Genomic DNA, 16,115 nt, shown 5'->3' on the forward strand with positions numbered 1-16,115 from the left:
TGGAGGATGTGGAGTTGGTGAAACAGGATGTAGATAGGATTAGTAAGGAGGAAGTGAGAGCAGCGATTAAGAGGATGAAGAATGGAAAGTCGGTTGGACCAGATGACATACCGGTAGAAGCGTTTAGATGTTTAGGAGAGATGGCAGTGGAGTTTTTAACCAGATTGTTTAACAGGATTCTGGAAGGGGAGAGGATGCCTGAGGAATGGAGAAGGAGTGTGCTGGTACCGATCTTTAAGCATAAGGGAGATGTGCAGACCTGCAGTAACTACAGGGGAATTAAGTTGATCAGTCACACCATGAAGTTATGGGAAAGAGTAGTGGAAGCCAGGCTGAGAGAAGAGGTGACCATCTGTGAGCAACAGTATGGTTTCATGCCGAGGAAGAGCACCACAGATGCCTTATTTGCTTTGAGGATGTTGATGGAGAAGTATAGAGAAGGACAGAAGGAGCTGCATTGTGTATTTGTGGATTTAGAGAAAGCGTACGACAGGGTGCCGAGAGAGGAGTTGTGGTATTGTATGAGGAAGTCAGGTGTGTCAGAGAAGTATGTGAGGGTGGTGCAGGACATGTATGAGGACAGTGTGACGGCAGTAAAGTGTGCAGTAGGTACGACAGACTGGTTCAGGGTGAAGGTTGGACTGCATCAAGGATCGGCCCTGAGCCCTTTCCTGTTTGCAGTGGTGATGGACAGGTTGACGGACGAGGTCAGACAGGAGTCTCCCTGGACTATGATGTTTGCAGATGATATTGTGATTTGTGGTGAGAGTAGAGAGCAGGTTGAGAAGAGCCTGGAGAGGTGGAGATATGCGCTGGAGAGAAGGGGAATGAAAGTCAGTAGGAGTAAGACAGAGTACATGTGTGTGAATGAGAGGGAGGGCAGTGGAGTGATGCGGTTGCAGGGAGAAGAGGTGGAGAAGGTGGAGGAGTTCAGGTACCTGGGGTCAACAGTGCAAAGTAATGGAGAGTGTGTTAGGGAAGTAAAGAAAAGAGTGCAGGCAGGGTGGAGTGGGTGGAAAAGAGTGACAGGAGTGATTTGTGATAGAAGAGTATCTGCAAGAATGAAAGGGAAAGTTTATAGGACTGTGGTGAGACCTGCGATGTTGTATGGATTAGAGACAGTGGCATTGAGTAAAAAACAGGAGGTGGAGCTGGAGGTAGCAGAGCTGAAGATGTTGAGGTTTTCGTTTGGAGTGACGAGGATGGACAAGATTAGAAATGAGTTTATTAGAGGGACAGCACATGTAGGATGTTTTGGTGACAAGGTGAGGGAGGCGAGATTGAGATGGTTTGGACATGTGCAGAGGAGGGACATGATTTATATTGGTAGAAAAATGCTGAAGATGGAGCCACCAGGTAGGAGGAAAAGAGGAAGGCCAAGGAGGAGGTTCATGGATGTGGTGAGGGAAGACATGCAGGTAGTTGGTGTAAAAGAGGCAGATATAGAGGACAGGGTGGTATGGAGACGGATGATCCGCTGTGGCGACCCCTAATGGGAGCAGCCGAAAGAAGAAGAAGAAGAAGAGTGCATTCAGAATGATCAAAATGTAAGATATGGGGGTGGAAATTGTGTACATTAACATTTCATTTAGTTAATTAATGTCACACGAAAAGTGCTTCAAAGATCAGCATGATTACAATGGTGACGATTTTATTTAACAATTAAAAAACAAGAAGTTAGTATTAAAAGACTTCTGTTTTAGACACCGCATCGCCTGTTTTTGCTTGATTTCGCCTCCACAAGGAAATACAGACCTGAAAATCACAAATCAAATTCCATACTTTTCCAAAATGCGTAGGAAGCCTTTTTATCATTATTGATAAAATCCCCCCAAAAATATCGAGATATCATTTTTGGTCAATATCGCACACCCCTAGTTGGGATTTGCTCAGTCCTGATCTCAGTACAACTGAAAATAAAAAGGTTTTACAGCCATTTTCCACCGAAAAACCGAAACCATTCAAAATGACATACCACGATGGCGAGCGCGAATGAAAGAAGCACAGGCATATGAAGCCTAACAGACAGGGGATCCAGTAAGCCCCTGAGAAATGCGTCAATGCCTTGTGACAAGTGCTCCAGATGGTCTGTAATTAAGGTGGTCATGGTCAATTCGACAACCTGTAAAGACACGAAACAAGTCAGGCTGAGGTGAAAAAAAAAAAAAAAATTATGAGTTGAAGAGCATAGCAGTGAAGAAGTAGAACCTTGTTCAGAGGCACGCGTAGGATCGGATTCACAAGCAGGGTCTCGTAGTATTGCTTACAAGGGTCGTCCTGAAGAGTCCACGTTGTCCAAAACCAATCTGAAACCATAGAAGTGAAATGTTTAGACACGGTTGTAAAAATCTTTATTTGTCCATGATCTCTGGTAAAGCTAAGTGTGGCAAAAGGCTAAGAATTTCTCTTGCTCCAGCCAGTAGGGGGTGTAATGGTAAACAAATTTCTCGGTTCAGTACTTACCTCGGTGAAAGTCACGGTTTAATTCGGTCCAATGGTACCGTTAGAGGGAAGAAATGCAAACCATAAAATTGCTTGTCGGTTTTTGTTAAAATCGTTTTTTTTTTTTATATTAACCTTAATAAATCATTTAATTATTAACTTTCGTAAAAAATCTTTAAAACAAGTTTTATAAAATGCCTGCTTAGTTTAAATCATTATTTTGTAGAATGAATCGTTACACTTTTTTTTATTATATTGATTAAATTGATTAGATAAATGAAAAAACTAAATAGTTCACATTTGTTAGCCCCCATTTGGGTAATACAGAAATGTGTACAAGTGTGTGTTTCATACATTTATTATTTAATTTTCCTTAGCCTTCTAAGAAAATGGAGAGTGCAACCTAGTGCAAACTGTGCAGACAAAATAACCAGTACAGACAGTGCAGACAAAAACCACAAGACAAGAGATAGCGCCAACCAGTAAACCTACTGTATACTTTGTACTGTGCGAGGAGAAATGTAAAAACTATAACTGGGATATTAACAGACACAATGCAGTGCAAAAAACAGCAGTCAAAGGTGAAAAAAACACCATGTAAACAGTGTAATGCGGTCAAGTATAAATAATAAATGAATGATTGTGGAACGAATGAGATTGAGATGAGTAATAAGTAATGAGTGTGTGTTAAGTTCAGGTTGTGCAGTTCGGTAACACACATTTGTGTGTGCGTGTGAGAGAGAGAGAGAGTTCCATTTCAGTTCTGTGTATTGAGGAGCCTGATGGCTTGCGAGAAAAGCCTGTTGCACAGTCTTAATGTTGCGGCCCGAATGCTTCGGAACCGGTTCCTGATGTTAGTAGAGTGAAAAGTGTGTGTGACGGGTGTGTGTTCGTCCACAATGCTGTTGGCTTTGCGGTTGCATCGTGTGGTTTAAATGTGCATAATAGAAGGGAGAGATACTCCGATGATCTTCTTAGCTGTCCTCTCTATCCTCTGTAGGGTCTTGTGATCCAAGACTGTGCAGTTCCCAAACCAGGCAGTGATGTAGCTGATCAAGATGCTCTCAATGGTCCCTCTGTAGAACATGGTCAGGATGGGGGAGGGAGATGGGCATTCCTCAGCCTTCTCAGGAAGTAGAGACGCTCCTGGACTTTCTGGGTGATGGAGCTGGTGTTGAGTGACCAGGTGAGGTTGTCCGCCAGATGAACACCAAGGAGTTTGGTGCTCTTGACAATCTCCACTGAGGATCCATCGATGATCAGTGGGGAATGGCCGCTTTGTGTTCTCCTGAAGTCAACAACGATCTCTTTGATATTGTTAACGTTCAGAGACAGGTTGTTCACTCCACACCAGGCTGTTAACAGTTTCACCTCTTGTATGTATGCTGACTCGTCGTTCTTGCTGATTAGACCCACCACGGTCGTGTCATCAGCAAACTTGATGTCTGTCGACATGCGCATTGCTACGCAGTTGTGAGTCAGCAGAGTGAACAGCAGTGGGCTGAGCACGTTCTTGGTTCTTGGTGATCGAGCTGGTGTTGAGTGACCAGGTGAAGTTCTCCACCAGATGTACAACAAGAAATTTGGTGCTCTTAACGATCTCCACAAAGGATCCATCGATGATCAGTGGGGAATGGCCGCTTTGTGTTCTCCTGAAGTTAACAACAATCTCTTTGGTTTTGTCAATGTTCAGAGATGGGTTGTTGGCTCCATGCTGTTCCCGATCCGAAATGACTGAGGCCTCCCAGTCAGGAAGTCCAGGACCCAGTTGCCAAGGGAAGTGTTCAGGCCCAGTAGCCTCAAACTTCTCAATCAGGTGCTGAGGGAGGATTGTGTTGAATGCTGAACTGAAGTCTATTACCGGCTTTCGTACGCAAGTGTCCTTATTGTCCAGGTGGATGAGGGCCAGATGGACGGTCATGAAGATGGCATCGCCATCTTCATGACCGGAACGGTTAACGTCCGTGGAACGTCATTTAAAAAATACAGAAGATATTTATTCATTCAGAAATGTATTCCTTCCTTCCATCCTTTATTCTCTACATGGAATTGTCAGGATTTTCTCCTTTTAAGAAAAATTCTTGAAGCAGTAAATGAAACGCAAAAGAATCCATATTGCTAGACTGTCGTTAAAAACAGGTGTTTGCAGTGTAGACACTGATTTTAAATGTTCAAGAGTGAACCTCGTACGTAAAACAAGGGTTACACTCCTACAAGGCACTGACAGATCTTCTACAGCATCCTTTCATGTTTTCAAGCCAAACATGAGATAATTACCTCTCCCAGGTCCTGGGTTTGCCCCGTGGTGTCTCAATTCAAATGCTGATGCAGCTAAATACAGAGTCTATCAAAAAGCCAGCGTCTCCACTCAAATCCCTACATACATGTATATGAATGGAAATTTCCAGGACCTCACCTTTGATATTTTCCATCCAGTCAGGTTTCTTCACTCTGGTGCATTTATCTTTGAGGTTCTCCATCATTGCAAGTTTGGCCTGCTGTTCAGAATAGGCAATCTAGAGAAGGTTGAATGTTTCAATCACACTTTGGATTCAATATTACACCATAATTATGGTATTTAGTCACTTTGGAAATATTGAGGATATGACTTTAGAAGAGCAATACCATACCAAACAATTACAATGCATGTTATTTAGTGTAGTTTGCAATAAACTGTAATCTCTATTGACCTTTCAACCTTACCATGTAGAGATAATACCACTTCCACAACATACTGATGAAGACGTATATGACGAACAGTCTCTTAAACTGGAGAAACCAGGACACCACTGACCACATCTCAGTGCAAATTATTGCCACGATGATCAAGACAATGCCCAAGACCTGTAATAAAAATTGTGAGAATTATATTTCAAAGGTAAAAATGGACATTAAAATCACATACATGCAGCAAACTCGAGGTCCAATCACGATCCAAGATGTACGTGATTCAGAAAGACATTTTGCTAAACAAGAGTCGCCTTTTGGGTGATACTCAAATTTTTTTATTGAAAATGTACTCTTATTTATAATATACTCAGGGTTAGCTTAGTGGTTAAGGCTGTGTTACTGATTGGAAGGTCGGGGGTTTAAGCCCTGGTATCGGCACGCTGCCACGCTTGAGGCCCTTGAGCAAGGCCCTTAACTCTCTCTGCTCCAAGGGTGCTATTTCCTAGCTAAACCTGCACTCTGACCTTATGTTCTTAATATTGCTGGGATATGCAAAGAAAGAAATTCATGTTATAAATACCAATAGCTAGGCTGGATCGTATTTGCCAATAACAGATCAATCGATTTTATCCAGTATCCTTGTTTTTTTTTTTTTTTTATGGATACCGGATGAAAAAACCTAACAAAAAAAAAAAAACAATACTCTATTTAAAAATGTTCTGAACTTAAAAAAAAAAAAAAAAAAAAAAACTAACAGTACTGAATCATGAAAATGTGTTAAATGAAAATATAAACATTAACTATATGAATAAATATTAAAGAAAATCAAAGGAATGCATTTAAAAAGAAACAAAAAGTAACACTCCAAATAAATAAATAAACAACAGAAAAAACCTAACAAAAAAAATATTGAACTAACAGCATGTGGCATCAGTGATTCGCCTCTAGAGGTCGCTCTTGTAAATGTATGATGACACCTGCTTTAGCAACCTGGGAAAAACTATCGGTATGGATTTTTGCCGATAGTACAAAGTACATTTTTCTTTCACTTCAAATAGGAAACCCAAATTTGTACCAACAAGACGATGGCCATGGGTACAAAGTCAGTTCTAACACCCTTGTCTAGTAAATCTAGTAAAACATACAAATTTGTCCTCAAATTGTTTTAGTGTTTAGTAATTAATTAAAACGAGTGATTAGATACAGATTTTAAATATTATGCAGCCCCTAATAAAAAAAAAATAAAAAAAAAAAAAGTAAAATTTTTACCTTGATAACCGTGTCGGGTTCGACCCCAAACATGTCTTCAAAGCGCCACTTCCTGGAGGCTTCGTAGTCGTGGTGTTTAAAGTCGATAAGAATTTTACTCAGCGCATCATCTAGAGAGCCGGTTCTCCAGCTGCTATCTTCATTCACAAGCTTCTGGATTTCCGCCAGCATTCGCTTGACCTCAGCATCATAGTGCGTTTCAGCAGTCACGACGTTTGGCTGAAAGGTCACACAAATAGAAAATGAGCAGCACGGTAATCTAAGCAAGAAGGCACACGTGGCTCGTGATCATGTACCAAGGAAAGTTTAGAAATTCTACTAAATTTCTAGTAATTTAGTAGATTACTACTAAATTAGTAGTAATCAGTAGGGGGGGGGAGGTAACACCGAACTTAATTCTTCTCCTTCCAATAGCAGGCGGAGATTCGTTACTGGCCTTTCAAAAATACCGTTTTTGGTTCGGATTTGCGCAGCTCTTACCAACCATTTGGAATCTGGTAAGACATGTTCAATGATGCCTTACCAGAATTATTACAATTATTTCATTTATTCCTTTGTCCACTGTTTCCTAAAAACACATCTGTTAGATACTGAACTCTCCAGCAACGTCTGTAGAGATCTGTTCATTTAAATAGTCCCGGAGGAAAAACAGGATGACATTTAAAAAGCAAAATATGGTTTGGTGTCAGTGCTTCTAGATCATGTTCATCATCAGACGCTGTGCTGAGGGGACTGACGGGCTGTTGAGAATAGCCTCCACTTCACAGAACAGTGTTTGTAAGCCTTCATCATCAAGGGTTTGTTCTCGTACAATGGAGTGGAGAACTTTCCTCACCATACGCATCAACCTTTCCCACACTCCACCGTGATGTGATGCTGCTGGGGGATCAAAAGACGGCTGCCACAAGCTCCATGTGTGGAATTTTCACTTGCTTCAAAGGTGCAACTCTGGTTTTGCCCATCAAACAGGTTACATGCACAATATGTTGTTCTGCAGACAGTCGAAGGTAACTTACTGTACCATAGGCATGGTCACTGGCATCTGAGAAGTGATGCAGTTCTGCCTGAATGAACGCACCAAACTCTGCAAAGATCCTGAAGAATTAACTTAGCAAAGTGTGTTAGAGGAGAGAAGAAACCCAGTGGATCGGTAAATGGAAATTACTATTGACAGGATGTTTCTCCTGGTGTGGGGTCTATCCTTGACAGAGATGTTTAGCTTGAAACAAATCACCCTTTTACACACCATAGCAATCCTAGTGCTCTCTCTGAACGGTCCATGCGATACTCAACATGAGGCTTACACACTTTACACTCATCCAGTCCTCCTCAAAACTTTCTTCCAGTCCTTCACTGTTAAGTTCTTCTGTGTTTTTCTACCTTTTACGTGTCAGCAAAAACACGGTACAGGATTCAGAACACTCAACTTTACTGGATATAGAATTGATCGTATATAAATGTGATCTGATAGTTGGTGTGGAAAAATAAATGGAATTAAAATATCTGGGGTACCTGCTGAGATACCCAGCCAATTTAACAGAGAAAACACTTTTGAAAGGTAGAATCACAAAATAAATTCATTTTCCCAATTAAAATTATAATAATCAGTTTTACATTAAGAAATTTGCTGCAAACACAAAAACTATTCAAATGCTTCAGGGGGTCTGTAATCAACATAATCATGGTCATATTCAAGGTCTGTAAAGACATAAGAAATGGGTCAGACATGCCTAGAACAAATTTGGGGTTGATATGAATAACAATAAAACAGTATATATACGTCTACATGAGTAGAGGTATATACTAAAACTGTACTCCTCTACATGAGGTATATACTGTTTTATTGTTATGCAGATCAACTGCAAATTTGTTGTTCAAATTTGGTGCTCAACAAAGGCAATTAAGAAAATGTAAAATCCATATAAAGATTTGAAAAAACTGAGGCCATGTCCACACTAATACATTTGTTTAAAAATGCATCATTTTCTCAGTTTTGGCCTTCCATCCACAATGAGATTCAACAAAAATGTAGCTTTTTGAAAACATTTAACAAAGTGGACAAAGTGAGGAGACAAGAACTGTGCAGGAGACAGATCAGAGTGGCACACAGTTGTAGGTACCTTGTAGAGATAAATCCAGTACCACACCAGACTTATGAAGAGGCATATGGCAAATATTCTCTTCAACTGGACAAACCAGGACCCCAGCGACATCTCCATGCAGATTATTGCCACAACGATCAAGACGAAGCAAGAGACCTGTTTTTAAAAAAATGTGAGTAATATATTACAAATGATCAAATGAAAAATAAGTCATTAAAAAACTCCAGTCATGCATTTATGGGCTTTTGAGAGACGCAGTCATGTTCCCTTTGTTTCTCTGCAACAAACACAATGAAGGTTTACTTTAATTTAAACAAATGTTATTTGGTGGTAAATATATATTTTGTAATTGTACAGTTCACTTGTTGGCTTTCATTAAACAGTGAAAAAAGTTCTTAATTTTATACAAATATTTATGAATTAAAAAAATAAATCAGATCATAATAAAAATGATACAATTTAAAATAGCACATTTTTGAAGTATAGATTAAATTATTACTGCATAGCAAAATGTTAAGCTTTCCCAATTTTTCAGCTCTGCCCAAACTTTAAAAATGGCTTTCGGAAGTCTGAAGGACACAAGAGGACAACTAAAAGAGATTTTACTGCTTTTAATTCTGGACAGAAGTAGTAGTACCGGCGGTACAGAAGCTGTAGTAGTTGTAATAATTTGTAGGAGTAGCAGTAATCAATAGGTTGATAACCTTTGAAAAATGAATACTATAACCAAACAACAAACAAAATATGAATTCATATAAATAGACATTTTTCAAATTACCATTTCATTTCTGAATCAAACATCAAAATTTTATCATCACACTTTACACTCAAACTCACAATTAAATATTACTGAAGCTTTACAATTGCAAAGTTGATATTTTACTTTTACCTAAAATAAATTTGAGCTGAACAGGTGAGAATCCTTATTTATTAATGGAGAAACTTTCTCCAAACATTTCCACCTTCATGTGCTCTCAGAGGTGCACCATTATATTGTTCCCCCTGGAAACACATCTAACAGGTTCCAATTTAGAGCTCAGCCACCGCACTACACTGCCCTCTATAGGAACTTTTTAAAATGACGCTACAGTGCATTGGCATTCACCACAGTTAATGCAAGTGCACACTGTACGTTTTTTGCGGCACTTACATGATCCCCTCTGAACTAAGCTGCTGGTGCCTGCTGGTGTCCTGCACAAGTGCAGCAGCAATTGGTGCACGGGGCAAGTGCTGGCTCTTTAAAATTGCTGCTGAAATCATTAAGTTGCCCAACTCCTAAAAAAAAAAAAAAAAAGGCCTCCTTCTGTAGAGCTTTTGTTGGTTCCAGGAGGGATCAACGGTTGTAAAAATGACAGGCATTATAAGCCGATATGTTCACCATATTAAAAAATAACATTTGTGGCCACCGATTAGTCTTTCATCTATTGCTGTAGGTGCCGACAACCTACAAAGATATTGTTTTCTTGGAAGTACACACTTCATCTATACTTTTTCTAAAACTTAAAGCTTCATTCTAAAGCTGCACATGACAATGAGAATAATCATGCAAACATACTGTACATGCAAACACAAACTATCTCCTAAATCTCTCTCTAACAAGCACATTAATTCAGTAAAGATTGATCTGAAATAGGAGATGGCACATACCTTGTCTAGATTGTCGACACCTCCCTTACAGCGGTTGTAGTAAGTAATGATTTCGGGTTTTGATTTCGGTCCCTCTGTCACTGCTGCCTCACATGATCAAAAGGATCACATTCCTCCCCCGTTTGGGAATGTGACTGACAGCTGTCGTGTTGCTGGTAAAACCGAAGACAGAGGAGGGGACAGGACTTCCTTTAACCTGCAACGGGTTGGGTGGCAGCTCAGGTTTATTTCTTCTTACTGTTCCGACTAGGGCTATTTTTTTTTTTTAAGAAGCTCCTGTGCAAGTTTATAACTAGTGAAGAAGTTGTCAAAACAGACAGTGACTCCCTTGAGTCCCTCAGTCATCTCCCCCAAACTCGCATGCCCTCTCCCACCTCTGCAGCATCCCCAATCTTCCCCAGATACAGTGAACACCGCCAGGCATACAATGTGGCGACATCAGCAATGACCCAAAGTTTTAGTCCATATTCAGCAGATTTTTTGGGCATATATTGCCGAAATTGGCATCGTCCTTTGAAGGGTCCCATAGGGCTCTGACTGGTGCAAGCTTGTAATCTCTTTTGCGTAATCTCTTTTGTCTGGTGAGCTTGTCATCAAAAAGCAGCGCTCTGCTTATCTGATGAAACCTTCTGAGGGACATAGTGGCCTTAAAAACTGCCCGGCCACTTCGATTGTCCCACAGGCAGCATGTGGATTCATTTCTGGACCTGTAGACCAAAATATTCAGGCCCATGTAGGCCTTGACATCTGTTGAGTCCACCTCGATCCAATCTTAATCGGTGTGCCGCCCATGGATTTTCGTGATGCTGACAATTAAATCCAACATATCTCCAGTAAAAAAAAAGATCAAAAGATTTTATATCCCCTACCCTCGCTTTTGCATAGCGTGTCGGCCCTGCAGTCACACCTCGAGCAGGCTGGATAAAAGGAGCGGTCTCTTCATTAGTTGGAGACCACACCTGGCAATTTCTCCCGATCCAGGATCCTCAGAATCATCCTCACTCTCAGTCGACGTAGCTGAGGGTGTGGATGCTGCCTCAAAGTCTGGATCTGACTCTCTTGAGTCAGTGCTGTCTGCAGATGAATCCTGCAGCTCGCTGGGTTCAGGCTGCATAACTTCATCCAGAACTTCTTTAAGTGTGAAGGCTCTCTTTCTCTTGCTTGCTGCTCGTTTTATTGTCAAATGACCAGCAGGAAGGAATGCAAGTGTTTAACTAGAGTGCCAATATTCAACACATTCTTCTTTCCTGCCTGTATAGAATAAATAAATTATCGAACACGGTTGCCACTGCCTTCTGCTCACAGTTCCCAAACAAAACACATCTACAGAGTGCACGTGTACGCTATGTGATTAAGTCTAGTAGAGTGCATTTAGAATGATCACAAAAGATGGGGGGGGGGGTACATTAACATTTCATATAGTTAATGTCACACAAAAAGTGCTCCAAAAATCGGCATGATTACAATGGTGATGATTTTATTTAACAGTCGGAAAAAACTAAGATAATATTAAAAGACTTCTGTTTTAGACACCGCATTGCCCGTTTTTGCTTAATTTCGCCTCCTCAAAGAAATCCAGACCTGGAAATCACAAATAAAATTCCATACTTTTCCAAAATGCGTAGGAAGCCTTTATATCGTTATCGATAAAATCCCCCCAAAAATATCGAGATATCATTTTTGGTCAATATCGCACACCCCTAGTTGGGATTTGCTCAGTCCTGATCCCAGTACAACTGAAAATAAAAGGTTTGACAGCCATTTTCCATCGAAAACATTTAAAATGACACACCACGATGGCGAGCGCGAATACAAGAAGCACAGGTATCTGAAGCGCAACAGGCAGGTCTTTCATTAAGGTCCTAAAAAAACTCGTTAAAGCCTTGTCCCAGGTGCTTGAGAGGGTCTGTAATTAAAGGTGTCAGGCAGGCTGAGGTAAAAAATTTTAATGAGTTGAAGAGCAGAGCAGTGAACAAGTAGAAACCTTGTTTGGAGGCACATGTAGGATCGGATTCACAATCAGGATCTCGTAGTATTGCTTACAAGGGTCATCCTGAAGCGTTCACGTTGTCCGACACCAATCTGAAACCATAGACGGTAAATGTTTAGACAGGGTTGAAAAAAATCTTTATTTGTCCATGATCCCTGGTAAAGATCACTGTGGCAACAGGCTGAGAATGTCTCTTACTCCAGCCACTAGGGGGTGTAATGGTAAACAAAATTCTTGGTTCGGTACATACCTCTGTGAAAGTCACGGTCCAATTTTACAGTTAGAGGGAAGCTGTAGAAATTGTAATAATTTGTAAGAGTAGCAGTAATCAATAGGTTAAAAAATGTTGAAAAATGAATATAACCAAACAAACAAAATATGCATTAATATAAATAAAGACATTCTTGAAATTACCATTTCATTTCTGAATCAAACATCAAAATATCTAAATGTTAACATCAAACTTTACACTCAAACTCACAATTAATTATTACTGAAGCTTTACAATTGCAAAGTTATTATTTTACTTTTACCTAAAATAAATTTGAGCTGAACAGGTGAGAATTCTTATTTATTTACAGAGAAACTTTCTCCAAACATTTTCACCTCCATGTGCTCTCAGAGGTGCACCATTATATTGTTCCTCCTGGAAACACATCTAACAGGTTCTAATTTAGAGCTCAGCCACCGCACTACACTGCCCTCTATAGGAACTTTTTAAAATGACGCTACAGTGCATTGGCGCAAAAGAAAACCTTTTAGCCATAAAAAGAGTGTGTGAATAATAAACTAAATTAACATAGGTTTGTGGAGTTAAAATATTATTAATAAAAACAGTACTTTGATGTGGGGTTTCATGGGGTAAAAGTGTATATCTGGTCTAGAAGGTTCCTGGTGGGTTATTAATTACAATAGTCTGTGCTATAACTTTAAAATGTTCGCATCATTGATAGTGGGTGATGTTCGTCGACATATTTCTGAAAGTTAACAAAAATAATTTTATGCAACACCTTAATATTATGTAGGTAATATTGTGGCCTTATAACCCCATAAATTGCACTGATACTGTACTAATGGAGCTAGAGATATTACATTTATTAGGTGGTAAATATATTTGTAATTGTACAGTTCACTTGTTGGCTTTCATTAAACAGTGAAAAAATGGTCTCAATTTTATACAAACATTTATAAAAAAAAAAAAAAAACAATAATCAGATTATAATGAAATAATACAATTTAAAATATTTTTAAGTATAGGTTAAATTATTACTGCATATTTCCTCAACAAATAAACACTTTAGGATTGAACAAAAAAAAAAATTAATAAATAAAAACTATAAACTTCACCGATATTTACCTCATTCCGTTTAATATTTTCTGAGGTTTTATTATCTTTAGGGTTACATGTTGTTTCACTGAGCTCCTTAGATCCTGGTTGAATGTTTTTTATTTCTGTGTTAGATGCAGATGAATCCATTACTGATTCCTTACCAATATTCAGCGGTTCTTCATCCAGATTCCCAGCCTGGTCCTCGACCACTGCTTCCAGCAGAGTCTCCGTCTCATCCCCACTGTAAAAGTTGTCTGCGTTATGTAGGGTTTCAACCCGCACCCTCTGCTGCTCTTGTCTCCTGTAGGGTCTCCTCTGGCGAATTTCAGGCTGCATTTTGTCGATATGGGGCCGGTTCCTCACGTGTTTCACCTGGTTGCCCTCTTGTCTGGGTTGTGTGGCATTGTTGGTTGCCATTGCCTCCTGCTAACAGTTCCATTGATTCTTCTCCATGTTCCTCTGACCCCTGTATTGGAGGAGCAGCAGGCTGCTGTGCAATGCCGGGTGGAGGATCTCAATGACCTCCTCAGAGAGGTCCAAGAACAGCATGGTTTACAGCTGCTTGGCCAGCGCTGTATATAAAGACCTGGGCAAAGGATCAAAAAGATTTTTGGACCATTAGAAATTATACGAGACACGATCATCGAGAGTTGGCAATGGGGGTGTACGATGTGTATTTTCTACGATAATATCGTAATTGTTGTTTTAACGATTTGAAACAGTACAGCGCAAAACCCAAACAAAACACACCTACAGAGTGCACGTGTGCGATACGTGATTAAGACGAGTAGAGTGCATTCAGAAAACCCAGCCATTAGGGGGGCACAAGCCAGTGCACTCTTAGTGCCGGTCCCAAGCCCGGGTAAATGGGGAGGGTTGCGTTAGGAAGGGCATCCAGCGTAAAACATGTGCCAAATCAAATATGCGGATCACAAATGAGAATTTCATACCGGATCGGTCGAGGCCCGGGTTAACAACGACCGCCACAGGTATCGTTAGCCGACAGGGTACCGGTGGAAATTGGGCTACTGTTGGCCGAAGGAGGAGAAGGAGAGGAGGAAGACGTCTACAGAGACGGCAGGAAAAGGAGCAGTGTAGGAGAGTAGAGGTTCGGGTTGGTACTTTAAATGTTGGTACTATGACGGGTAAAGGGAGAGAGATAGCTGATATGATGGAGAGGAGAAAGGTAGATGTGTTGTGTGTTCAGGAGACCAAGTGGAAAGGGAGTAAGGCCAGGAACATTGGAGGTGGGTTTAAACTGTTTTATCATGGTGTGGATGGGAAGAGAAATGGTGTAGGGGTGATTCTGAAAGAAGCATACAGTAAGAGTGTAGTGGAGGTGAAGAGAGTTTCTGATAGGGTGATGATCGTGAAGGTGGAAGTTGAAGGGATGATGATAAATGTCATCAGTGCCTATGCTCCACAAGTTGGCTGTGAGATGGAGGAGAAAGAAAGATTCTGGAGTGAATTAGATGAAGTGGTAGATGGTGTACCTAGGAAAGAACGATTGGTGATTGGGGCAGACTTTAATGGGCATGTAGGTGAAGGGAACAGAGGTGATGAGGAGGTGATGGGTAGGTATGGTTGTAAGGAGAGGAATGTGGAAGGGCAGATGGTGGTAGATTTTGCTAAAAGGATGGAAATGGCAGTGGTGAACACGTATTTTAAGAAGAAGGAGGATCATAGGGTGACGTATAAGAGTGGAGGAAGGTGCACACAGGTGGATTATCTTCTGTGTAGGAGATGCAACCTGAAGGAGATTGGAGACTGTAAGGTGTTGGCAGGGGACAGTGTAGCTAGACAGCATCGGATGGTGGACTGTAGGATGGTTTTGGAGGCGAAGAAGAAGAGGAGGAAAGTAAGGTTTGAAAGAAGAATAAGATGGTGGAAACTGAAGGAGGAAGAGTGTAGTGTGAGGTTCAGGGAAGAGGTCAGACAGGGGCTTGGTGGTGGTGAAGAGGTGCCGGATGATTGGGCAACTACTGCAGGAGTGATGAGGGAGGCAGCTAGAAAAGTACTTGGTGTGACATCTGGAAATAGAAAGCAAGACAAGGAGACGTGGTGGTGGAATGAGGAAGTGCAGGAGAGCATTAGGGGAAAGAGATTGGGAAAACAGAAGTGGGATCGACAGAGTGATGAGAAGAGTAGGCAGGAGTACAAGGAGATGCGGCAGCAGGTTAAAAGGGATGTGGCGAAAGCCAAGGAAAAGGCATATGAGGAGCTTTATAAGAGGTTGGACACTAAGGAAGGAGAAAAGGATTTATACCGATTGGCCAGGCAGAGGGACCGAGCTGGGAAGGATGTACTGCAAGTTAGAGCAATAAAGGATGGAGAGGGAAATGTGTTGACTAGTGAGGAGAGTGTGTTGAGAAGATGGAGGGAGTATTTTGAGCAGCTGATGAATGAGGAAAATCAGAGAGAGAGAAGGTTGGAGGATGTGGAGTTGGTGAAACAGGATGTAGATAGGATTAGTAAGGAGGAAGTGAGAGCAGCGATTAAGAGGATGAAGAATGGAAAGTCGGTTGGACCAGATGACATACCGGTAGAAGCGTTTAGATGTTTAGGAGAGATGGCAGTGGAGTTTTTAACCAGATTGTTTAACAGGATTCTGGAAGGGGAGAGGATGCCTGAGGAATGGAGAAGGAGTGTGCTGGTACCGATCTTT

General features: G+C 40.9%; 1 protein-coding gene and 1 long non-coding RNA gene across 3 annotated transcripts in view; one reads left to right on the top strand and one right to left on the bottom strand.

Annotated features, from left to right (window-relative positions):
* LOC310736222 overlaps positions 1 to 1,994 on the top strand; it is a 14,705-nt gene extending 12,711 nt beyond the window's left edge. Inside the window, exon 2 of the long non-coding RNA XR_014536493.1 lies at positions 1,925 to 1,994. This is a non-coding gene — a long non-coding RNA (uncharacterized lncRNA). The remainder of the gene's footprint in view (positions 1 to 1,924) is intronic.
* Positions 1 to 16,115, bottom strand: part of LOC310736219 (chloride channel CLIC-like protein 1) — a 24,359-nt gene that overhangs the window by 1,964 nt on the left and 6,280 nt on the right. The window contains exons 2-6 of one of the 2 annotated variants that reach the window (XM_083559602.1): positions 13,478 to 14,036; positions 8,502 to 8,639; positions 4,859 to 4,958; positions 2,209 to 2,306; positions 1,976 to 2,122 (exon numbers count right to left, since the gene is read on the bottom strand). In XM_083559602.1, the coding sequence (XP_083415728.1) occupies positions 1,976 to 2,122; positions 2,209 to 2,306; positions 4,859 to 4,958; positions 8,502 to 8,639; positions 13,478 to 13,867 (873 nt within the window). In that variant the 5' untranslated portion in view covers positions 13,868 to 14,036. Of the gene's footprint in view, positions 1 to 1,975; positions 2,123 to 2,208; positions 2,307 to 4,858; positions 4,959 to 5,145; positions 5,287 to 6,381; positions 6,694 to 8,501; positions 8,640 to 13,477; positions 14,037 to 16,115 lie in introns of those variants that run through there. The other variant, XM_083559603.1, reaches the window with a different exon arrangement.

The sequence above is a fragment of the Silurus aristotelis genome, assembly GCF_946808225.1.
Source record: "Silurus aristotelis genome assembly, chromosome: 13".
Lineage (NCBI taxonomy): Eukaryota > Metazoa > Chordata > Actinopteri > Siluriformes > Siluridae > Silurus > Silurus aristotelis.